The sequence below is a fragment of the Phaenicophaeus curvirostris genome, chromosome 18 (genome assembly GCF_032191515.1).
Source record: "Phaenicophaeus curvirostris isolate KB17595 chromosome 18, BPBGC_Pcur_1.0, whole genome shotgun sequence".
In the NCBI taxonomy this organism is placed as follows: Eukaryota; Metazoa; Chordata; class Aves; order Cuculiformes; family Cuculidae; genus Phaenicophaeus; species Phaenicophaeus curvirostris.
Genome location: NC_091409.1, coordinates 13249490 through 13274308, shown reverse-complemented (window position 1 = coordinate 13274308; position 24819 = coordinate 13249490). Strand labels below are relative to the sequence as shown.

At 47.3% G+C, this 24819-nt stretch overlaps 2 protein-coding genes across 2 annotated transcripts in view; both read left to right on the top strand.

Annotated features, from left to right (window-relative positions):
* Nucleotides 1-4975: 4975 nt before the first annotated feature.
* EDEM2 (ER degradation enhancing alpha-mannosidase like protein 2) lies at nt 4976-15213 on the top strand. Its single transcript, XM_069871845.1, has 11 exons — nt 4976-5085; nt 5161-5271; nt 5352-5391; nt 6779-6884; nt 7894-8019; nt 8726-8937; nt 9966-10107; nt 10390-10514; nt 11223-11367; nt 12547-12668; nt 13525-15213. Exons 1-11 carry the CDS (start codon nt 4985-4987, stop codon nt 14014-14016), a joined length of 1722 nt encoding a protein of 573 aa, XP_069727946.1. The 5' UTR covers nt 4976-4984; the 3' UTR covers nt 14017-15213.
* Nucleotides 15214-17067: 1854 nt separating this feature from the next.
* The window catches only part of TRPC4AP (transient receptor potential cation channel subfamily C member 4 associated protein), a 36447-nt gene continuing 28695 nt past the window's right edge, over nt 17068-24819 (top strand). The window contains exon 1 of the mRNA XM_069871747.1: nt 17068-17253. Coding sequence (XP_069727848.1) covers nt 17089-17253 — 165 coding nt within the window. The 5' untranslated portion in view covers nt 17068-17088. The remainder of the gene's footprint in view (nt 17254-24819) is intronic.

Sequence of the window (24819 nt, the reverse complement as noted above, 5' to 3'; positions counted from 1 at the left end):
TATGTTAGTCAGGTGCTAAACAAATAAAATCAATTCTGAACTTATAAAAAGCAATTGGAAATGTCTAGTCTTTTATAGTGAAATCTCAACTGCAGCAGCCCACAGCACTTGGAGAAAAATCAATCATCGTTTCCATCCCGCTATGCGTGCCACTAAAATTAAGAATTGATGTTCAGCTGCAAAGGAAAATTATTTCAAGAGAACCACCTTGGCAACAGTTTTCAGTGTTCATAAAACTCCTGTTTACTGTTCTTCTCATAACAGACAAACTCCTACATTCCACCATGAATTATAAATATTAATGGGCAATCCTGATTTACATACAGTTTCCATCTTAATGGGCATCAAAATTGCAAGCAGGGCAACAGCACCACTTATGGTAATGGCAGGTAGTAAACAAGTCCTCAGCCTAAAGATGTCATAAACTAAAGTGTTAAACACCCCTGTAATTACAGCCTCCCCCACATCCAAATGAAACTTCATACTATTTTGCCAGTGGCCTTTTCATAAAGACAGAAAGCCTGATGAGCTGGAGTGAGGCATCTGAAGAGGCACTTAACTCTGATGCAGCCTAAATATTTTAGTAACGTGCTCTGTCCATTTGAAAGCACCGCACCCCGCATCTTCTTTGATTTATTGCATCAAAGCCTCTGTAACTTGTATGTTATTATGTGCACACCACAGTAATGCTCCTCTGGTGTATGCCACAGCCACACTGAAAACCACCCTTTCCTCCAGATAATTTCTGTCCCACCAGCTGCCTCTATGTTTATTAACAAATTTGATTGCCACCCATCAAGAAGTCATTGTTCACCCCACACACCGGGACCGAGCAGCAGCCACAGCTGGGCTGTCTGACACCCCAAGCTGCAGCACAGCACACTCCTTTCTAGCCAAAGGAGCTGCCCTCACCCAGCTCTGAGAGCCCCTCTGCGGTGGCAGCAACAAAGTCATAGAATCATAGAATCATTAGGTCAGAAAAGACCTTTGAGATCATCAAGTCCAACTGTATTCGTCCACTACTAAATCCCTAAGCACTTCATCTACCCGCCTTTTAAACCCTTCTAAGGATGGGGTCTCAACCACCTCCCTGGGCAGCCTCTGCCAGTGCTTGATAACCCTCTCAGTGAAGAAATTTTTCCTAATGTCCAATCTAAACTTCCACTGACGCAGCTTAAGGCCATTCCCTCTTTTCCTATCACTTGGGAGAAGAGACCAACAGCCACCTCTCTACAAGGAGCTGTAGAGAGCAATAAGGTCTCCCCTCAGCCTCACCTTCTCCAGGTTAAACAACCCCAGCTCCCTCAGCTGCTTCTCGTAAGACTTGTTCTCCAGCCCCTTCATGAGTTTTGTCGCTCTTCTCTGGACACGTTCCAGGACCTCAATGTCTTTCTTATAGTGAGGGGCCCAAAACTGAACACCGTATTCGCAATGTGGACTCACCAGTGCCCGGTGCAAAGGGAGAATTATTTCCCTGGTCCTGCTGGCCACATCATTTCTTACACAAGCCAAGATGGTATTGGATTTCTTGGCCACCAGCGCACACTGTTGGCTCACATTTAGCCTGCTGTCAACCAACACCGCCAGATCCTTCCCTGCCGGGCAGCTTTCCAGCCACTCTCCCCAAAAAGTCACCCTGGTTCAGCGGCGCTTGTGATATACCTGTGGCTGTGTCAGGAGGGAGAGCAGCAAATTCTCTCTCAAACAATACGGAGAGTGATGAGCACTGCTCCAAAAGTGGCCTTTTCACAACCAGCAGTTTTGATCCAGCTGGCTCTCCCAGTCACTGCTCTCTTGCCCATCAGTCCCTGGAGCAGCAGTTCAGTCCCATTTACACCCTCCTCCTCTGCTCATCCCTTGTTTTGCTCTTTGCTATCCACAGCCCTTGCTGGTTGAGAGATGGAAGGCTCTTCCACAATGCTCAGCCCAACTCTGTTGCAGTTAGCCACATCCTTTTCCACGGTGTGCAGCAACTACTTACAACACTTCAATTAATGCAATTAGTACCCATGATCATAGATTCATAGAATGGTTTGAGTTGGAACGGACCTTAAATATCATCTAATTCCAACCCCTTGCCATGGTTTTCACCTCCAAGGAGCCCGCCTCTTCCATGGCCGTGGTGGCCACCTTCCCGTCTCTCCCTCAGAAGCTGGTGGAGAGACACTGTACGCCTCTCCCCCAGTTGTCCTGTTTTTCTTTCAACTCACACACTGTATCAGTTTCAAAAATACTTTAGAATTCAATAACTGACTTTGATAGAGAAATTACTGTTCCGGTATATGGTAAATGACAGTGGTCTAGAACACTGTTAAATTTAAGTCTGGAAAATGAACTTCAATAAAACGCGCTCCAGTAATGTACTGTGACAGCTTTTAGTGAAATCAACTCCAATACTGTGATTCTCCCAGGAACGCAGCAAGATATACTCCAGCAGCCTTGAGCCATGGAATAAGAAAGCAGACAGCTTTATGATAAATGGCCCTGGAAACCTAAATTACAGCTGCAGCAAATGAACAATATGTTGAAATTACTTGGTGAGTTTTTGTTGCCACCACGGAGCGGAGCTGTGGGCAGCAGTGCTGGCACACAAGTGTGCACTGACATCTAGTGGGACAGCCCTGGGTAGAGCCCTGGGAAAAAGCAGATTTATTCCATTAGAAAACATTGACCGCCAGCCCTCCCCAATACCAAAAGCCAGCAGAAGATGACAAAGTGTTGGGTCATTTGTGTCCTTTGCCCTCCCACAAGCAAGATTCTTTGGTTTGAATTTCTACATGCTGCACCTTTGCCAGGCAAAAGACCAGCTCATCACTTCTCTTCTTGTTTCTGCTTTCCCTGCCAGGGTTCTTATCTATGGGCACAAACAGGGGAGAAAGGGAAGGATTTACTGTGCACCCATCAAAATCTAAAGATGTTGGTGGAGCGACCTCTGACAATTGCTCCAATGTCAAAATGTAACCTGCTGGCTCAACAGTTGGGTATTAAACTCAGTGCAGTCACACTGGGAAGACAGTACGCGCTCTGAAATCTTCCCTGACTGGAACTACAGTGCATATACCCAGAGGGGACTCAGAATCATAGAATCATCAGGGTTGGAAAAGAACTCTAAGCTCATCCAGTCCACCCATGAGCCCAACCCCACCATGCCCACTAAACCATGTCCCGAAGTGCCACATCTACACATTTTTTGAACACCTCCAGGGATGGAGACTTGGCTACTGCCCTGGGCAGATGGTTCCAGTGCTTCACCACTTTTTCAGTAAAGAAATTTTTCTTGCTACCCAACCTAAACCTCCCCCGATGCAGTTTGCAGGGACTGAGACTGGGAGCAGCCCTACTCGAATAACAGGGGCACACATCAGGGTTTGAAACCCACTTCCAGGACAGGAGGTGACACACACACACGCACACACACACGCACACACAGCCCCACACACAGGCTGGGCTGCAGATTTCTTGGCTGTGCGTCCTGAGGCATCACATGTGACTTGCCGACAGCCAGGTTTGAAGGAAAGAGAAGAGTATGAGGATGGTTTGTCAGGAGGATGGCTTACACACAGCCTCCCAGTGGATTGCCAAGAGAAGTTGTGGCTGCCCCATCCCTGGAGGTGTTCAAGGCCAGGTTGGATGGGGTCTTGGGCAGCCTGAGTTAGTAGGATGTCCCTGGCCTTGGCAGGGGGTTGGAACTAGATGATGTCTAAGGTCCCTTCCAACCCAAACTATTCTATGATTTCCAGCCTCGTTGGCACAGGAATTGCACAGAGGTGGCGCCAGGAAGCATCTCCACTTCCCACACAGGACAAGCACCTCCCCAGGGGTTTGGTAATATCGCTGGTCACTCGTCATTGCTGCAAAAACATGGTATTGTCTGCTAACATTTATTGTCAGGCTGGAGAGCTGCTTCAGCCCCCTCAGGGCCTTCCCACCCACCCAGGGGGGTCATGCCCAGATGGCCAAACATATCCTGGGCTGCATCAACAGAAGCGTAGCCATCAGGGCAAGGGAGGGGATTCTGCCCCTCTGCTCTGCTCTTGTGAGACTCAACCTGAAGCTCTGTGTCCAGTTCTGGAATCCTCAATATAAGAAAGATATGGAGCTCTCCAAACAGGTCCAGAGGAGGCCACGAAGATGATCTGAGGGCTGGAGCCCCTCCTGTATCAGGACAGGCTGAGAGAGTTGGGGTTGTTCAGCCTGGAGAAGAGAAGGCTCCAAGGAGACCTTAGAGCAGTACTGAAAGGGGCTCCAGGGAGTTGGTGAGGGAGTTTTCACAAGGGCGTGGAGTGACAGGAAAAAGGGGAATGGCTCTAAATTGGAAGGGGAGAGATTTATATTAGACATTAGGAAGAAATGATTCACAATGAGGATAGGGAGGCCCTGACCTAGGTTGCCCAGAGCAGTGGTGGCTGCCCCATCCCTGGAGGGGTTCAAGGCCAGGCTGGATGGGGCTTGGAGCAACCGGATCCAATGGGAGGTGTCCCTGCCCATGGCAGGGGTGGGACTGCATGGGCTTTGAGGTCCCTTCCAACCCAAACCGTTCCACGACTCTCTGCCTGCCCCCGCCATGGGAACGCGCGCTCCCATTGGCTGCTGGCCGGAGATGTGCGATGAGACGCTCTCTCCTATTGGTTGGAAGGACAGGCGGGGCGGGGCCGGAACCGTGCCTCGCGCTCTTCCATTGGCTGCCTGGTGGGGCACCGCGAGCTCCCATTGGTCCCTAATCGGGGCAGGGCGGGGTGATCTGGCACTCTGCTTATGCGCCGCGCGCTTCCATTGGCTGCAGGGCAGGGCGGGGCGTGTCCGTGCCTTGCGCGCTGCCATTATGTGCCGAGCCAGGAGGGGCGGGGCCATTCATCCCGCGCTCCCATTGGCTACAGGCCGTGGCGGGGCCGTGCTCCACACGTTCCCATTGGCTGCGGGGCCGCGGAGGGGCGGGGCCATGCCCGGCGCGCTGCCATTGGCTGCGGGGCGGGCCGGCTCCGCCATGGCGGCGCTGCGCTCCCTCGCTCCGCTCCTCTGCCTGTGGGCGCTGCGGCTCCCGGCGCCCGGCGGGGCCTCCCGGCCCTTGGACGTCGCCTTGTACCGGTGAGTGCGGGCCAGGACGGCTCTGAGGGCGGGGGCTGACGCGAGGGGCTGACGGTGTCTGTGTTTGCGCCGTAGGGAGCGGGTGCGCGCCATGTTCTACCACGCCTACGAGCACTACCTGGAGAGCGCCTTCCCCTACGACGAACTGAGGCCGCTCACCTGCGACGGACAGGACACCTGGGGCAGGTAGGGGCCGGCCCGGGGCGGGCAGAGCCGCGGGGCCGCCTCCCCCCGCCCCGGCCTCACCCGCCTCTCTCCCCCCGCAGCTTCTCCCTCACGCTGATCGATGCCCTGGACACCCTGCTGGTGAGTACGAGCCGCCTGTGCTCCTTTCCCTCCCGGCTCTGCCGCGGGGGAGGCGTAGAATCGTGGAATTTTGTCGTTGGAAAAGACTTCTGAGCTAGCTGAGTTTAGCTGTACCTGTCTGCTGCTAAAGCAGATCCCTGAGCACCTCGTCTGCCCGTCTTTTAAACACCTCCAGGGATGGGCACTCAACCACCGCCCTCTGTAGCCTCTGCTAAGTGCTTCACCCCTCTTCTAGTAAAGAAATTTATCCCAATATCCAGTCTGAACTTCCCCTGACATAGCTTGAGGCCATTCCCTCTCCTCCTATCACTTCTTACCTGGAAGAAGAGGCCAGCACCCACCTCACTCCAACCTCCTTTCAGACAATTGTAGGTCTCCCATCAACTTTCTTTTCTCCAGGCTATAATCAACACTGGTTCCCTCAGCCACCTCTCATAAAGCTCATTCTCCAGCCCCTTCACCAGCTCCATTCTCCTTCTCTGAACACACTCCAGCCTCTCAGTGTCCTTCTTGTATTGACGGGCCCAAAACTGAGCACAGGATTCAAGGTGCAACCTCATCAATACCAAGCACAGGAGCACAATCCTTTTCCAGCTCCTGCTGGCCACACTGTTTCTGATGCATGCCATTGGAGATGGTGGAGAACTGGATATTAACTGACATAGGAGCTTTTCCCTTGGCTCTAGCCCTAAGAGGCAGCTGGCCAGAGCTCCCTGCCCCGACCCCTTCTGAGTCAGTTATAAAGATGTGAAACGTCCTCAGCACAGGAGGGACATGAATCCACTAGAGCAAGTCCAGAGGAGGTTGCGAAGATGATGCAAGGGCTGGAGCACTTCCCATACAAGGACAGGATGAACGAGTTGAAGTTGTTCAGCCTGGAGAAGGCTCTGGGGCGACCTTACAGCAGCTTCCAGTACTGAAAGAGGCTCCAGGAAAGCTGGGGAGGGGCTTTTCATCAGTGAGTGCAGGGGTAGGACAAGGGGCACGGTTTTAAGCTGAAAGAGTGAATATTGAGGTGACATCTTAGGAAGAAATATGTTACTGTTAGGGTGGGGGGGCATTGGAATAGGTTGTCCAGAGCAGTAGTGGCTGCCCTATCCCTGGAGGTGTTCCAGGCCAGCTTGGATGGGGCTTGGAGCAACAGGGTCGAGTGGGAGGTGTCCCTGCCCATGGCAGCGGGGTGGAACTGGGTGGGCTTTGAGGTCCCTTCCAACCCAAACCATTCTAGGATTCTATGAGATTAAACAGTTACTTTTTTTACTACTACTTGCAATTATTTATTTCATAAAATAGCAAAACCATAACTAGAATTAGCCTCTGACATTGAATTGTGCCTCTGTTTTCCTACAAACTCTGAGCCTTGTTCTCTGCTCTGCTCCCCCTGCAGATCCTAGGAAATGTTTCTGAGTTCCAGCGAGTTGTCAGTGTGCTGCAGGATGGGGTGGATTTCGATATTGATGTCAATGCATCTGTCTTTGAAACTAATATTCGAGGTGAGGTGGGTTTTTCCATAGTGTTTATGCTGGATTACTTTCCTGTAGGAGCCTGAGCTGTACACAGAGGTAACACGAGGCAGTGGTCGGGGTGGGTTTGTAACACATTATAGCAGGACACGTGAACACACAGAAAAATCCTAAAGAAGCGTCACTTCCCTTTTGTCTTTGCACATCACGTTTTTGCTTACTGCATCAACACAAATAGAATTAGACATGGCAGTTTCGATATTCTAGTGGCAGGTTTTAAGCTTTGGAATAAACACCTTCTGCAGCAAAATGGTATGAACTGAATGCTTTCCTACTTACTGTGTTGAAATAGAGAATACTGATCTTCTCCTTTAGCCTCGTAAGCTGAAGCTTGTCTTGTTTCTTGAAAATCACAAGGCCTTTGGAATCTTGTACCCAGGCGAAACCTAACTGCTTCACTGTTATCTAGCTAAAGGCACTGGCAGGGAACAGGACTGTTAGTTATCCCGTTTTGTTTCTTCTGTCCAAAACTGCTGACCCAAGTTTTCCAGTAATGTAATTTGTGCATGTGCTTGTTGTGTGACAATAGAAAAGCCTGAGAGAAGGCCAGTAACTTGCTGCCCCACACAGCCACATGGAAATTCTTTACTCTGGCCTAGGCATTTTTCCCCAAGGAATCTAGGCATGCTGTATTACTGTGCACAAACATGGCATTAAGCTGTCTGGAAGAAATGGAGTGGAATTAATTTCATAGTTGTGTTTGTTATCTTGTTTGATTGTTTGCAGGGGGGTGTGGGCGGAGTAGGGCGAATTGTTGCTTCTAAAATATCTATCTGCTATGTATTGCAAACAGACAGGAAGAAACAAGTCACTCTTCTTTTGTGGCATATTAAATTAGGCTGTTAAAGATGAGCCACCTTGCTTTTGTTCTCCATAAACACTGCCTCTGCATCGTGATAAATACAGATAAATATAAATGGTTTCAGATTTCATTCTTCCTCTGTGTTTTTTAATGGGATTCTCCCTGTGCCCATTCCAGTGGTGGGAGGTCTCCTGTCTGCTCACTTGCTGTCGAAGAAGGCTGGCATTGAGGTGGAAGCGGGCTGGCCGTGCTCTGGGCCTCTCCTCAGGATGGCAGAGGAGGCAGCTCGCAAACTCCTGCCAGGTGAGAGCTTGTCCAGTTTGTGTTACTGTGCTGTATTTTCTGAGCGAACCGCTGCGTTTGGAGAAGTGTCACTGCTTGATGTGTGAACTCATCACACGATCCTACGTTGCCTGAGCTCAAAGCAGGTTTAGCTTGCGGGAAGACATTGCTAAGAGTGTGATACCAGTGGTATATGTGCATGCCAGGTGTTTTATGTGCTTAACACATCAGTTTGTTTACTGCTTGTTGAGAGGAAATATATTTAATATAAATAATAAATAATGCCTGTGAAAGAGCACCTTGTAAAGACAAGATGCAGCTTTATCTTCCCCTTTGTTGGCTGCTAGAGTGTGTGCCCTGGGAGCATGACGCTGTTCACTTCTGTGGCCTGCACTCGGGCTGCCACTGAGTCATCGCAGGCTCAGTGTTTGCTGACCAGCGTGTGTGTCTATTTTGACTACCCTGCTGGTGCTGTAAAAAAATGTAGGGATGCAGATTGCTGCTCTGGGCAAGGTGGGAGAGGTCTGCAGTGCTTTCCCAGGTCTGCCTGTAGCCTGAGGTACCCTCACTGTCCCTCACAGGATCACACTCGCCTGTAACTTAATTATTTCCAGTTACTTCTGTTGCTCTAGCCTTGTTTCTTGCCTGTCTGCAGTGGAATGTGATGCTTTTGGTCTGTCAAACCTAACAGTGAGCGCTCACGTGAACCGAAAATGTAATGTTTCAGCTTTTCAGACCCCAACTGGGATGCCATATGGAACAGTGAACTTGCTGCACGGAGTAAACCCTGGGGAGACTCCAGTTACCTGTACTGCTGGAATTGGCACATTTATAGTGGAATTCGCCACTTTAAGCCACCTTACGGGTGACCCTGTGTTCGAGGATGTTGCCAAGAAGGCTCTGAAGGCGCTGTGGAAAAATCGCTCAGATATTGGGCTGGTGAGTGAGGAATGGGCTTTGAATTTACTGCCCTGCTTTTTGTGTAGCTTTGTGGATGCAATTCTGTGCATAAAAATGCATACACAGAGAGACAGAACTAGGTAGATAACCACAGTGCTGGTAACTGTGTTGAAGTCATGTGTTTGACATTGTTCCCAGATGCCTGCAGTGCCCCCACCTCTGCTTTAAGGTGCAGCCCAGTGTTATGCCATTGTTCTGCTCCGAAAAAGTGGCTGGGAGGCAAATGCCTGCTATGGGCTTCAAGTAATACACCAAATAGCTGATCTTCACCTTTGTTAAGCAAGTCACAATGCTCTGTTGTATTCTCCATCATCTGGGCTGCTTTCTAAGCTGAGGAGTCCAAGGCTTGCAGGATCTGTTTGAATATTAGCATGGGAGCTGTCATGGCTTCTGCACCCTTGGCCTTCATCTTTGTATCTGGACCTTTTCATCCTCCTCTGCCCTTTTGTAGGATGTGAATTAAGACCAGGCACATCATGTTGAAATGGTGTATTTTTACAGTAGCATAATGGTGCTACTAGACTAGACATAAGGAAGAATTTCTTCACCGTGAGAGTGGTGAGGCCTGGGCACAGGTTGCCCAGGGAAGCTGTGGCTGCCCCGTCTCTGGAGGTGTTCAAGGTCAGGCTGGATGGGGCCTTGGGCAGCCTGATCCAGTGGGAGGCGTCCCTGCTCATGGCAGGGCTGTGGAACTGTGGGTGATCTTTAAGGTCCCTTCCAACCCAGACTATTCTATGATTCCATGATACTTTGATTTGGCCAGTGCAGTGTTTATATTGAAAACATAAAATTCCCAAGTTATATTTTCCACAATTTGTACTTCTCTGATTCTGACAAATGTGTCTGGTAATGGAGAAAATGTGAGTTGGTGGGGAGATTGTGAATCTGTGAAAGGGTCGGCCTGAAAGAAAGGGTGAGGTTTTGTTGTCTGGTTGTGTTGTGGGATATTTTTTTAATGTTAATTTAATAAATAAGCTTTATTTTCATATTAACTTCTCTTCTTCCAGGTTGGTAACCACATTGATGTGATAACGGCCAAATGGGTGGCCCAAGATGCTGGCATCGGGGCAGGAGTGGATTCCTACTTCGAATACCTTGTTAAAGGTGCCATTCTCCTGCAGGACGAGGAGCTGATGTCCATGTTCCTAGGTGAGCGGTTTGTTTTCTGTGCAAAGGGTCCCAGAAATGCTTCCATGACTGCACCTGTGAAAACTCTGCACGTGGGACTGGGAAAGAAGGATACTCTAATTGGGTACATTCAAAACTGTTGCTGAAGGGTTTGTTGTAAAACTTTTGAACAATCTGTGATAATGGAGAGTTACCAAAGTGAGCATGCTGAGAAACCCTTCACTTGACATGGCTTAAGTGAAAAGTTCTTTCATTCTTAAAGATTTTTTGTTGGACAACCTACCCATCTATGTTTCTTTATAGAATATAACAAAGCTATCAAAAATTACACAAAGTTTGATGACTGGTACCTCTGGGTTCAGATGTACAAAGGAACAGTGTCCATGCCTGTTTTTCAGTCCTTGGAGGCCTACTGGCCAGGCCTACAGGTAAGAGCTGTAGTACCAGTAGCACGTGGTGATTCTGTTCATCTGTCTCGGATTGCTCTTTAATATCAAGGTTACAAATATAACCCTCATCTGTGCTGGTGTCAGTTTTGATCTTGGTTGAAATCTCCAGCTGTCTGAGCCTGTAGAAGAGCAGATGTTGGCTTTATCTATGGTCTATAAAAGCATCTTCCATTAAGCATGACAGAGAGCAGTTCTGCTGCAGCAAACTCCGCTGACAGTGATCTCATAATCTACATGGGAAGATGAGGCAGAAAACAACCCCACACCTCTTTTTTGAGCACCTTATAGATGCTTTATTTGTGTGAATCCTTTCCCATTGAGAGGTTTGCTTTCTCATCAATACTTAGGTTAAGTCAGTGACTTTATTCCCACTGAAATAGACTGGATACTGTCATTGACTAACAAATGTTGACTGAAGGAACTCAGCCTTCTGTTGACTAAAAATCAAAGAGAATTCATATTATTTCAGGTGTGTGGAATGTGATCCAACAGAAAAGCAGCACCTGTCTCCTTGGTCCTACCTAGTCTTAGGGTGTCATATCTAAATATTACTTACACTGTTTGGACCTGCTAAACAACCCATTTTAGTAACCATCTCTTGCTTTGACAATAGGAGCATTATTGCATCAATTCTTGTGCTGTTTCTTCACCCAGAAGTTGCTTTCCTAATTGTTTCCTCTCTCTCAGAGCCTAATTGGGGACGTAGATACTGCCATGCGAACGTTCCTCAACTATTACACTGTCTGGAAGCAGTTTGGTGGGCTGCCTGAGTTCTACAACATTCCCCAGGGCTACACAGTGGACAAGAGAGAAGGATATCCACTCAGGCCAGGTAAGTAGCAATAAAACAAAAATGAACTGTAGTCCTGCTTTTCCTCTGGTGGTAAGATTAAACGTTAGCTACACCTGCCCTCCAGAAGTTTCTCCCCAGTTTTGCTTTGACTTTGCTTTGACTTAGTTCCCCCATGCACTTTACCAGCAATTTTCATAGTCAAAGCGACGTGGTTTGCGTTCTGCTGTTCACAAAGGCAGGGCTGCCTTTTAAAGGAAGCAAACTACAGTGTTACCGTATAAAGGGGGCCTGTGAATTATTAGGGTTCACAACGTGGGATTGATGTGTTTAAAGGTCTGACATGGGATGTGTTAAAGTCATGCAAAATGTTAATGTGACTGCTTCCATCCTTCAGATTTAGGAAGTGAAATTGAGTATGAATAGACCATTCTAGCTCCATGTTCCTGAAAGAAACTAAATCTCTAGTTGCATCTAAGAAAGATTATATGTTGGCTGTGATACTGCAGTGAAATGATCTGTTGTCTTTTCTGGTTTTGGTTGTTTTTTTTGTTTTGGGTTTTTTTTGTACAAATTTGGCAAAAAAAATCACACCTGATTACTGGGTCAGTGAAACTTTGCAAATGAGAATAATTTATTTTGTTTTGGTCTGAGTGAGCAGGTGACACCCACATTGGAAGCTTCTACCAAAAGTACTTATCAGAATTAACTTCCAAATGTATTGTAGCATCCAAAAAGACCTGTTTCTTTAGTAAGTAAACAGCACAGAGCAGATGTTGCCTGTATAGAGTATGACCATAGTGCCTGTTTTCATGATGGTTTACATACCCCGTTTCAGAGGCTTACATTATTTAAAAACTGTCTTTTGAGGGTTGGATTTTTTGTTTGCAATCCTCTCCAAAATCACCTTCATTTCCTTCTTTTGACAACTGAGTTCTAATCCTTTCCTCTTGCTCCCCTCCTGCCCTCTGAATGTGGGAGGGGAACATTATCTACTCCTACCTGAGCTGATGCAATCTGGTTGGAGTGAATTTCTTTGTAGCACATCTTTAGTAAAAGCAAATGTTTGTGCTTTGACCCAGAAGAAGCAGAAGGCAAGCTAGGCTGTTTACCTGATCATCTTAAAGCAGTATTGTTAAATTAGTAAAATTAATATCTCTACTTCCCTGTGTATGTGGTTTGGTAATCTTTATGCTTGCAAATGTTTGGGTTTTTTTGCAGAGCTGATTGAGAGTGCAATGTATCTGTACCGAGCTACAAGAGATCCCACACTCTTAGAACTGGGAAGAGATGCCGTGGAGTCCATAGAGAAAATCAGCAAGGTGGACTGTGGATTTGCAACTGTAAGTGTTAAATGAACTGCCAAGTCAGCTAAGTGGCTGATAAAGGTCAGCTTTTAGAAAGCATTCCCATGAATGATGTTTTGCCATTGATTCAAGTGATGACATTTTATTTATTTTTTTTTTGAAACATGACTTTTTGTTCAAACAAACTACTTTTATTTCTATGTGAAGATGATCTGGTAACCACTGGTCACGTTTCTGGGAGTAACTAACCTTGCAGCTTCAACAGCAGGACAAATTCCGTCATTGCCTGCTGCACCACGGCCCAAAACATGGGAAAGCGTCAGAAGCTTCTCCTGCTCCCTGTCTCTTGGTGTGTAGAAGGTGTTCCAACTCAGCAGGAAGACTCCTATGCAGGCTCTCTGCCTGCCAGTTGTGTGGCGCTGCTTTCCCATTATTCCGTGAAAATCTGATAAGCATACCAGAACTGCAGAGTGATATCTCTAAAATCGTTTAATAGCAGGTTTGTAAAATGCTATTAAGCTCTGTTTTACAGGAAAATCCTTGTAAATATAGGTATTTAGGCCTTGTGATTTGGGAAGCAGGTGAAAGCCATATGATTTTTTTTTTAGTGGAGGAAATGATGGGAAGCTGACTCACTATTCTTCTCCTTCCCAGGTACGAAGTGCATTTCTCCTGATTGCTAGTTTCCTGTTCCTTGTTGCTAGACTATGGTAATCCAAAATATCTGAAACTTTGTTGATGCATTTACACACAACTGTTTAAGTTAGGGGGTAAATTTTTGCCAAACTCTGCTGTTTAACTGACAAGCATCGCAAGCTGGTTTGACTTTTCCCACTCCATAACTTAACTGAATTGGATACAACTCTAACCCACTGCATTTCTTATCTTGTAGATCAAAGACTTGAGAGATCACAGGCTGGATAATCGCATGGAATCCTTCTTTTTGGCTGAAACAGTAAAATACTTGTACCTGCTGTTTGACCCAGACAACTTCATTCACAATGACGGATCAGTCTTTGATGTGGTGATTACACCATACGGGGAATGTGTCTTGAATGCTGGAGGATACGTCTTCAACACTGAAGCTCATCCCATAGACCCTGCTGCACTGCATTGCTGTAGGAAGCGGAGGGAGGAGCAGTGGGAGGTGGAAGACTTGATGCGAGAATTTTACTCGCTGAAGAAAAACAAGAAATACACTTTCAAAAGAGCTTCGGACCGTGGTGAAGGGGAAAGTGCAAAAGACTCTGAAGATGCCTCTTCAGAGAGAGGTGGAGAGAAGAGAAACTCTAGGAAGCACTCGCACTCCCTCCTGAGTTGCCCCAGTCAATCCTTTAACTCCAGACTTGCAGTACTGGGACAGGTCTTCCTAGACAACACCTGATGCTGTTTTCACTGTAAATTTAAATTATTGATTCAGACTCTGGAATATATTTTTATAGTTCCATAATGGAAAAAGTCATACCTCACAATGTGAATTGTATTGTGAAGTGAAACTGCTTCTCATTAAATTCTGCTACTGCTGGTTCATGAAATATGATTCAGTTACCAGCTGTTAATGCTGTAACGTGTCTAGTCTCAAACCAACTGGTTGCCTGAACAGCAAAAGAGTTAAGAAAGAGAGAAGTCTACAGGTTAGAGGTACCTTGTGTAGTTCATTGTGAGTTTGTTTTGAAGTTTTCCAGGCTTATGCAGAGTCAGTAGCTTGCTTTTTTCTACAAAAGCAGGGATTCTTAGCTATGGCTTTACTTCTGAGATTACAGGTCTCCTCTGTGATGTGCTCTGCCTTTTATCTTTGGCCTCTTCATGAATATGCAGTTAGCCTGATTGATGACCAGTTGTGAACCTTTTGATTTTGAGGTGGAGGCATTGTAAATCTAGCATGTCTGTAAAGCTTGAAGGCTGGCGGGGGAGTTTAGGGAGGAGGAAAGCAGTTTTTGCTACGGAGAAGATTGCTCAGTCCTCTATGTGGAGTCAGTGTGGGTCAGGTACCACCTGCCTGAAACTGGTTCAGTAAGTGGCCGGATAATGTCTGCAAACATAGGTGGAGCCTGGACTAGAAAAGGCTTGATTTACCCTGCAGTGGAGCTTACTCTCTTCTTACAGAAACTAACATGCTTTTCCTATGAAATTTCCCCATTTCCTTCCTCTTTTAAACTTCCCATTGGGCTCTCACTTGCATAACTGCATCAGCTGCCTCGGTCAATGAAGCTGGCCTTGGGGTGGACCAGCTGAGCTGTGTATGTAGCATGCATACAGGTAGGGTGGAAGAGAACTTCGTTCAGACTGAAATACAACGTTCCCTTGGTGCAGGAGACATTGAGCAGATGCTGCTCCCTGCAGCAGGCAATGTGAGAGCTCCTGTAACCTGCTCTAATAAAAAACAGATAGATTACTACTTTCCTTCAGCAGGTGGGACAGCTGCTGTTGTAGAAATACTGTGTTGATGCCTCTATTTCAAGGGAGGTACTGAGAGAGGAGCATCCTAAAATTGAGGCATTGTTAGATAAAGATGGAGCTTGTGTTTGTGGCTCCTTGTTGTAACATTAAAGTTATCTCTTTTCCGGCTGTTCATACCTCACACACTGTTCACTGTCTGATCTGTAGAACAGCAAGCTGCAGGCCTTCTCCTGTGGCTTCATGCGGTGCTCCGTCCTGGTTCTCTTTCAGCATCATCCTACCCATGAAAGTAGATGAAAACTAAAGACTTGGACAGGCTGCAGGTGGCAAACGCAGTAATCCCTGCTAACCACTGTGTTTTGGTGCCCTCACCCAAGAGGCTTCAGTAGCAGAACCAAGGGGTAGCAGGTTTAGGAGGCAAGGTCTTTCCTAAGCTGGAGCTGAAAGATCTTGTCTGTCCACAGCTACTGTTGTACTATCTGTAATTAGATGGATCTTGATTAGTGCTGCAGGATGGAGAGTCAGATTAACACAAGACAGCCTTAATTTTGGTTTATTCCAGTATTTGAGAGTGACTACTATCTCACTAAGACTTCCGTTTAACAAAAAGAAGTGTGATATGATTTCTGATCCTTAGCAAGCCTTTTCTATGAGGAGAATTTTATGGTTTGGCCTCTGCTGAAGGGCAGAGATCATACTTGAACTCTAGTGGCGTCTGTATGAGTTGTGCCACACAAGGAAGGAAGGATGTTTTGGAATCTCTCTGTAAGGGATGTTGGGGTGCAATCATTGGTGCCTGGCTGTCCCACTCTATATATAACCTAAGAGGTTTACATTCCATGGATGTATAATCTCTGAGAGGTTCTGCTCTTACTGAGGACCTGAAGGATTCAAAATAACCATCACAAATCAGCCAAGAGGAAAAAGAAATAAGTTAAAACTTGTGGTCAGCCTCCAGAAGAGTTCAATGTGAGATGGCACGAGGTGCGGGAAGGCCTGTCCAGTATGTGGATGTGTTATTGCAGCATCACGTCTCTCCCCACGCAGCAGGGAGTTTTGGGCCTCTCGCTACAAGAAGGATGTTGAGGGGCTGGAGTGTGTCTGGAGAAGGGAACGTAGCTGGGGAAAGGGCTGGAAAAGCCTTGTGAGAGGTGGCTGAGGGCCCTGGAGCTGTTTAGCCGGGAGGAGGATGAGGGGAGACCTTATCCCCCTCTACAACTGCCTGAAAGGAGGTTGTGGTGAGGCAGGTGTTGGTCTTTTCTTCCAAGTAACAGGTGATAGCATGAGAGGGAATGGCCTCAAGCTGCGCTAGGGGAGGCTTAGATTGGATATTGGGAAAAAATTCTTTACTGGAGAGTGACAGAGCATTGGAACAGGCGGTCCAGGGCAGCGGTTGAGTCCCCATCCCTGGAGCTGCTTGTGGATAATGGACTATTCATTTCTTTTTAGGAAGAGTAATTGGTGTTTATTTTGCAGATAAAATGCAAAACGATGCAGAAACTTGGAAACCAGAGTGCGGGATGAAGAACTTGCATTCAAGTGGTGATTTATTAAGCTAAAGGATCTTAAAGATTTTAAATGGAATAAAAAAAAGAGGATTTCTCTAAGCAGTTTTCACTGAGGCAGACAACAGTATTTGCCTTGATGAAGAGGGGCTCTGAACCAATCATAGAATCACCAGGTTGGAAAAGACCCACTGGATGATTTGAGTCCAACCATTCCTATCAAACACTAAACCGTGTCCCTCAGCACCTCGTCTGCTTGGAAAATGCTTGGAAAAGACTTATGTCGGTGCCTCCTCCTGTAGCTGAGATAGGTAAAGGAGCAGGAGGTGACTTTTAACAGCTTTTAAATTCTTACTTAACGTTTAAAAGCGGGGCAGACGGGGTGCTGGGGGCCGGTTCAGCCGCGGACTACATTTCCCATCGTCCCCCGCGGCGCAGTGCGCGCCGTGCTCGGGCGGGGGCGCTGCGGAGCGACCCTCGCGCCGCTCCGTACGAGGCGGCGGGGGGAGGGGGCGCTTCCTGTTTGTCTCCGGCCGAGCCGAGGAGCGGCCATGGCGGCGGCGGCGGCGGGAGGAGGAGGAGGAGGAGGAGGGGGAGGCTGCGGCCCTGGGCCCGGCGGGGGCGGCCGCCGCGGGCCCCGAGCGCTGCCCACCAACATCCTGGCGCAGCTGCGGCACGGGCAGCTCAGCGGCTGCGGCCTCACGCGGGGGGCGCAGGTACGGGGGGGCGAGGCCGCGCCGGTGGGGCCTTGGGCGGCGGGGTAGTGGGGGGGGGGGGCGGCGAGCCTGGCGGGGCGGACCGGGCCTGGGGCTCCCGGGGCGGGGGGGCGGGCAGAGCGCTGCCCCGGGGGCTGCCGCGCCTCCCGTCCCCCGTTCGGCCGCGGCCGTGAGGCCCCGCTCTGCTGAGCGAGGGGCTTGCCCGGCCCCTCCCGGTGCCCGCTCTGCTTGGGGCAGTGCCCGGTGCAGCGGCTTTTCCGGACCTCTTGGGCCTCTCCTAGCCCGGCCTTGGCCTCAGCCCTGGCTGGGGGGCCCTGCAGGCTCGGGCGGGGCGGAGGAGGCTGCCTCTGAACCTTTGTGCGCCTTCACCCTCGTTCTTAAGCTCCCTGAGCAGAGCGTGGTGCAGGACAGGCGGCTGCCGTGCTGTGGATGAGCCGCCCTCCCCTGTTGCTTTGCTCGGTGATGGCGGTTGTGGCTTTCTCCTGCGAAGAAAGGAAGCCTTGCCTAAAAATGTAACAGCGCAGCATCAAAATTGAGGCATAGTTGATGGACAAATGCAGCTTCGTGTTAAGGCTCAGGAGGCCTTTTAACTCTGAAATGGAGGAGATCTTGTGCTGGTGGTTTTCCATGAAACTCTTCCAGGTCTATTTCAAATTTGTCATCTTTCCCAGTTGATGATGCTGGGAAATACTGAGAAATGTAATCGACTTGTTAGCCTAGGCTTGTGCCTATCCTGTGCTTATGTTGGCTTTTTAAAGAAGCTGCTCGTGGATAATGGACCATTCATTTCTTTTTAAAAAGAGTAATTGGTGTTTATTTTACAGATTAAATGTGAAACAGTGCAGAGACTTGGAAACCAGAGTGCAAGATAAAGAACTTAATTCAGGTGGCGATTTATTGAGCTAAAGGATAGTAAAGAGTTGAAATGGAATAAAAAAAGAGGATTTCTCCAAGTAGTTTTCGCTGAGGCAGACAACAGTATTTGCCTTGATGAACAGGAACTCTGAGCCATTGCTTGGAAAAAATTTGCTTATCACAGATGTCTGTGCCTCCTATAGCTGAGATAGGTAAGGGAGCAGGAGGTGATTTTTAACAATTCTTATCTTCTTATTTATTGTACTGCTTGCTCAGATACTAGTTTGGTTAATTCTTAATAAAAGTCAGGTAATTTGTGTGAATTTAAACCTGTTACTGTCTCTTTTGAAGGAAATTATATCTGTGGGACTGTTCTAGCGATGTGTTTCATAAGGCGTGTAGAAAAAGCGTCCTGTTGTCTCCCCAGCTTGCCTGTCCACCTCTGTGCTCCTGCTTACTCGCTCCCAGGTGACCGTAGTGATTTAGGTCAGATAAACCTGCAGCAATATTGTAGCTCAACATCAGCTGTGGGGACGAAGCCTCTGCTCCAGGCTTTAGTTTGCTTGAGAAATGCAGTGGAACTGTGTTTTAAATCAGGGCTTTTATGAATTGCTGGCAATAATTGCCTGAAATGACCAGGCTTTTACTGTAATCAAGGTAAACTTCTGCTGGTTACATCCTCCTCCTTGTCATGCCCAAGTCTGAGGTGGGGTTTTTTGTTGCTGGGGTTTTATTTGGTTTTTTTGTTTTGCTTTCAGTATCACTATGCTGCTCTAAAAGTCTTAAAGCTTGGATGCCTGGGGCTCCCAGTGCTTCATAAATGCTGTAGGAATACATTTTTAAATCACTTAGACTAAGGGGGAGGAATAGCTCCCCGAATGATTTTGAACTTTGCAAATCGTGTACTTTTACCTGGAAGCAGTTTTTTGTTTGTATAGCATCTAAATATAAACCACTTTGATGTAACTTTTAAAGAAGTATGTGGCAGTTTGGTGTGCTCCTCTTTAAGTTGTGTTTTTTATCAAAATGTTTAGTTTCCTGCAGTTGACTCAGTGGTAGTGTGGTAGCTGTGGCTTAAATTTCTCAACTCATTCGCACCTGAAAAGCCTGACAGCATATCAGTTGCTGGGTTGGGGTCTAGAAGAACAAGCTGGGAGAATGTCCTTCCAGATCTTTCTTACCAGTCTTTGCAGTGAAGTTTTGGGTCATGTGCTTTGTGAACTGCACCTCTCGTATCCTGTGAGGAAGAGAAACACTTTTTGAGATCTTAATTCAGGGAGATTAGGAAACTCCTTGCTGTGGTGCCTGCTGTCCGAGTAGCGTTTTCACTGTATTTCAGTATCTCATCTCTATCAGACCATTAGCACTGTTTTATGGGCACCAGTGGCATTAATTCTTCAATGAAGCTCTGTGAGGTCTTTTTAGGTGATGTCAAGATGCATTTCCGTGGGAGGAAGGCAGGGGGTTATCCTTAAATTGGGAAGGGTAATTGTTGACAGGCCTACATCTCAAAATTCATTAGTCTGATCTTACAGGGACACAAAAGTACTTTTGACAACAACAGCCACCTGAATACCTGGCAGGTTTGAGGGCAGCTAAAGCTCTGAAATATGGATTTTTTTGCGTTCTTGCTGTACTCGCCTACCAGAGCCGTAATTTTCTTGCTGGTTGGTCTCTTTGCTTTATTAATCATAAGAGCATTGATGGCTAAAACAGATTTTGTTAGATATTGCCGTTACCTGTTCATATCTCCATTTTAGCCATGTTGCTGGATCAGCTGCTGCTCCGAGCGCTAGCATCAGTTGTTGATATCGGACCGTGTAGCCTTGTGTCAAGGTTTGCTCAAGCGCTGAGCACAGAGCAAGCGAAAGGTGCTGTTCAGGTGTTGGTAAACTAGGAGCAGACCAGCTTTCCAGAGGTGACTCCCATTTGCTAATAAAGAAAACAGCCTGTGAGCTAGCAAGTCAATATTCCCTCTCCTGGCATGGTTGTGCTGGGACACGCAGGCTTTGCAAAAAAGACCTGACAGGGTTTGTGCTGCAGTTCCTTGAAGGCAAGGGAATGTTTTGGCTCAGGTGACCAAGCTCAGATTCTCTCAGCAAGAGCGTACATGCTTCATCTGCTGCTGGCCAACTGTGAGAAGTGTGTGTATAACACAAAACCAGGTGATATTTAGGTGCAGCTACATGAATCCCTGTAGAGACAGAAGTGTAATAATGGACTAACCAGCGATTTGTTGGCAAACTAGTGTGCTGCTTGTGCAGACACGGGAACAGATCATCATCACTGCTCTCGCTTTCACAGCATTGCCAGGGCTTAGCTGAAACAATTGGAATGGAAAAAAGTGTATTTTTCCAGCTGTATTTCTTGATCTGCTTTTCCTAGGAATAGATGCTCCCCTTAGCACTATAGTCCCTATCCACTCTAAATAAAAACACCTCTCTGTGGAAGGAACAGTTTTCTGCCACAGACATTCAGATTTCCAGCTCCAGCCATTACAGGTGATCAGCGCTCTGCAGTTGTTTCCTCTAACTCTGAGAAATGTTTTGTTTTATAATGTTTTGTTTCCTCCTTCCAACAACAAAAAGCCATTCAGGAGAATATAATCCACTTTACTAGCTCTAATTGTGAGTCTTAGCAGGCTTATGCCTCTCTGGTAGAGGACAGCTAGTGAGAATTGGAAAGCCTGGACGTGTTTTTATATAACACGGACCAGAGCTGTCACACGTTCCAAGTGCTCTGAAGTGGTGGTGTTGGTCTTCTGCTATGTTATGTTGTGTGATTGAAGATGAATGCCAAGGAAACTATTGTAGATGTGATATTCCTTGCCCCTCTGCTTTTTTCATAGAATGGTTTGGTTTGGAAGGGACTCTGAAGCCTGTCCCGTTCCAACTCCCCTGCCATGGGCAGGGACACCTCCCTCTGGATCAGGTTGCTCCAAGCCCCGTCCAACCTGGCCTTGAACACCTCAAGGGATGGGGCGTCTGTGACTTCCCTGGGCAGCCTGGGCCAGGGCCTCACCACCCTCACAGTAACAAATTTCTTCCTGACATCTAAGTCTCCCCCCTTTCAGCTTAAAATCCTATCCCTTCACTCCCTGATAAAGAGCCGCTCCCCAGCTTTCCTGGACCCCTCTTCAGTCCTGGGAGGCGGCTCTAAGGTCTCCTCAGAGCCTTCTCCTCTAGATATCTCTACAGATTTTCTTGTCTTTCAAAGAGGATTAAGGAAGAAGCTTCAGCAGTGTTAAGGAAAGAGCAATCACTGAGAGGTTAGTATAATTTTGCATACAATTTGATTTGTTTTTCTCTGTAAGGTCATGAAGACCTTACACCAGGATCTGTTATTGCTATCTAGTAAATTCTGTAGTGCTTTGAAGAGCTGCTGGTATTGTGTTGGAGTTATTCCACTCTTGGAAACACTGTGAGATTTTGTTTGTGAGATCTTTTACTTGTTTTGGCAGTCTTGTTGTTCTACCTGTGACGGTGAGCAGAGTGATGGTTTGGGAGTTGTGGGGATGGTTAGATCTGGCTGGAAGCTGTTGCAGGTTTTATCCCAGGACACTGTCTCTCAGGGTCCATGCCTGGTGTTTGGGTTAGCAGGAGAAAGTATGGTGGGCTCCAGCCAGGTGTGTGAAGGATTGAGAAACACGGGAAACCTTATCTACGCTTCAAAGTACTTGGGAGCTGGAGAGAGGCTGAGAATAGGTGTCCTTACCTGGACTTCTCCCAGGTTAGTATCAGCAGCAGGGTTTCTTTTTAGGAATAAAAATCCGAGGGTTCTGATGTGTCCTTGATCCAAGCTGGGTGCGGCCAGGACCTGGTCACATTGTTCCCTGCCTGCAGGTGTGGGGTAAGCACTCACAGTTTCCTTGAATCGCGTTCCTGAATCACTGGATGGGCCAGGAGCCGTTTCTGTAGTACGGCATTGTGTGAAAATCGAAACATAGGGGTCGTTTGCCTTGGTTGTAGGCTTTTTTTGTGGCAAGTTGCATGAGGAAAAAGACAGTTTAGCCAGACCGAAGCACGTTTGTTAGCGTCTGGAAAGGAAGATACAATAAAAAGCTGGGATGACGGGGCACTCCCCAAAATACTGAATAATCATTCTTCTGGCAGTCTGTCAGGGATTACGTCCTAAGTTATTGCTGTTCAGAGGAAAACTAAATATTTAATAACATAAATATTAGTTTCCTGCTTTTTAAAAGTAGGGCCTAAAAGCTTTGAAGGGAAGGATATGGAAGGGCTTCAGTTTCCTTAAAAATATGTAGAGATCCTGTGCTTGCATCTGTTTGAGATCCATCCTTTTAAACTTTCAGACCATTTGAATACTTAAGAAATGGGCATGCAAAACACCAGGAATGGGAATTCTGCTTTGTTTAGGGAACTTCCAATCTTGACTTATTGCAGGATTGCAACAGAAAATGGAACTAAGGAAAAGGATAGCCGATGTGTCGGAGCTGCGAAGTCTATCCCAGCATGAATTCTTGAGTGCTGTGAAGGATGTTCTGGCACCTGAATCACTGTTTTTGCTTTTTTGAAAGATCACGGAAAACTCTTTTAAAACACCCTTCTGTGGTGAGTGTTGAGCAAGGCAGTGAAATGTGAAATAAAGACACAATTTCATTCAAAAACTGTTATCCTTGCTTTGGAAAGGAGGTTGTCGTGAGGTGTTTGTCTCATCCCAAGTAACAGGGGATAGAACAAGAAGAAAAGGCATCAAGTTGTGCCACGGGCGGTTTAGATGGGATATCAAGAAAAATTTCTTTACTGAAAAGAGTGGTGAAGCACTGGAACCGGCTGCCCAGGGCAGTGGTGGAGTCTCCATCCCTGTAGGGCTTTGAAAAACCTGAGAATGTGGCACTTAAGGACGTGGTTTAGTGGGCATGGTGGCATTGGGCTGATGATTGGACTGGATGAGCTTAGAAGTCTTTTCCAACTTTAATGATTCTGTGATTCTAGGAGAGCGAGAGCAAAGGGAGGGTTAGCTCATGGCATGTTGGCCTCCATTGTATGCTCTTGGTTCTTCGGTTCATCAGTAGCTGTGGGAGGACGTGGAGATGTGTCACTGCCCACAGCTGAGGAAAGTGGTGGTGATGAGCTGAGGAAAACAAGGGGTTTGCTTTGTAGGACAGGGAGAATTGTCACAATGTAGGGACAAAAACGGAAAGGAAAATTCTGACTGAAAGGGGAAGGGATTTTGAAGCAATCATAACTACAAGAGCTCTTAGGTCTGTAACAAATGTTGTAGCAAGGCTTGTAACAGAGTTCTGACCACGTGGAGGGACGCAGGCACAAAGCAGCCTGGAGGATGCAGTGATGGGTAGGAACATCAATAGGAAGGAGGAGGGTGAAAGAGGAAAGGTGTGATCAAGTGATGGGTTTAGGTAAATACTAACACCTTCAAGTACTGAAAGGGGAGGTGTGCTAAGCGAAAGCTAGGGAGGGGCTCTATCAGGATGGAAAGATAGGATGAGGGGTAATGGTTTTAAGCTGAAAGAGGGGAGATTGAGATGAAATGAGAGGAGGAAATGTTTTACTGTGAGTGTGGGGAGGCCCTGGCCCAGGTTGCCTGGAGAAATCGTCACTGCCCCATCCCTGGAGGTGTTCAAGGCCAGGTTGGATGGGGCTTTGAGCAGCCTGATCCAGTGGGAGGTGTCCCTGCTCATGGCAGAGGGTTGGAACTGGATGGACTTTAAGGTCCCTTCTAATCCCCAAACCATTCAATGATATAACTTGATGGAGATTTAGGTATTATTCCTAGTTGTTTATTGACTATTTTGCAAATGAATGCTGAAATGGTTTTAAAGGATTTGTAACACAGGAGGATTAGAAAGAAATGTAAAAGACATTTAGATTTGTGTGCAATGTCTTTGTTCAGCCCTTTATATCATTTCAAGAAAAATCATGCACAAAATTTATTTAAACTCTGTAGCAGGAAAATATTTCTATGGTATTTGCCAGTCTATGGAGGGAGTAATCACCTGGGATATCCTGGGCTCCAGTCCTTTGGAAGACTTTAAGGAGAAAACCACCCAGTCTGAGCTGCCTTGCAGTTATGGATGGGCTTGATGACACACTTTTAACTGTGTGCTTAATTCCTCTCTGAAGTCTTTGATTTCTCTTCCAGCAAAGCCTCAGTGCCATGGGTTCTGCAGCACCACTGGAGGGGAGATGGCTGGTGCTGGCCAGGTTTCTGAGTACTGGGCTGGGGAGCATCCCTCAGCAACTGCCAGTGGGAAAAGTGTGTCCAACAGACCCCTTCGGGCTGCCAGAGCTTGGGAGCTCTGTGCCTGGGCTTGTGCTGGTGTGTGCCGCCTTGTTTCAGATTCCTGCCTGGAACATCAGCTTGTCTGGAGAGCCGCAGCATGTCTTCCCCAGGTTGTGATTCAACACTTGGGTGTGTTACAGCCAACTGCTCAGAATTGACTGTGCTGTGCCTTGGAGTTTGTACCAGCTGGGTTCACTGTACCTGGCTGGGAGGGAAGCTTTGATGCTGGCTCTTTTGTTTGCCCAGTAAATTGGTGTTTACTCTGATGTTTCATATCCCCTGCAACCATCACTCAGGTTGGCTCTTTCTTTTAATTGATGCTGTTGCTGGGCTCCTGCAGCCTCCCCTTTTTGTTCAGTACCATCTGAACTCAAGAAGCTTGTTCGCAAGCTCTCTGGCTTGTGTGAATGGAGAAAACTTCTGAGAAATCAATGTCAGATTGGGCTT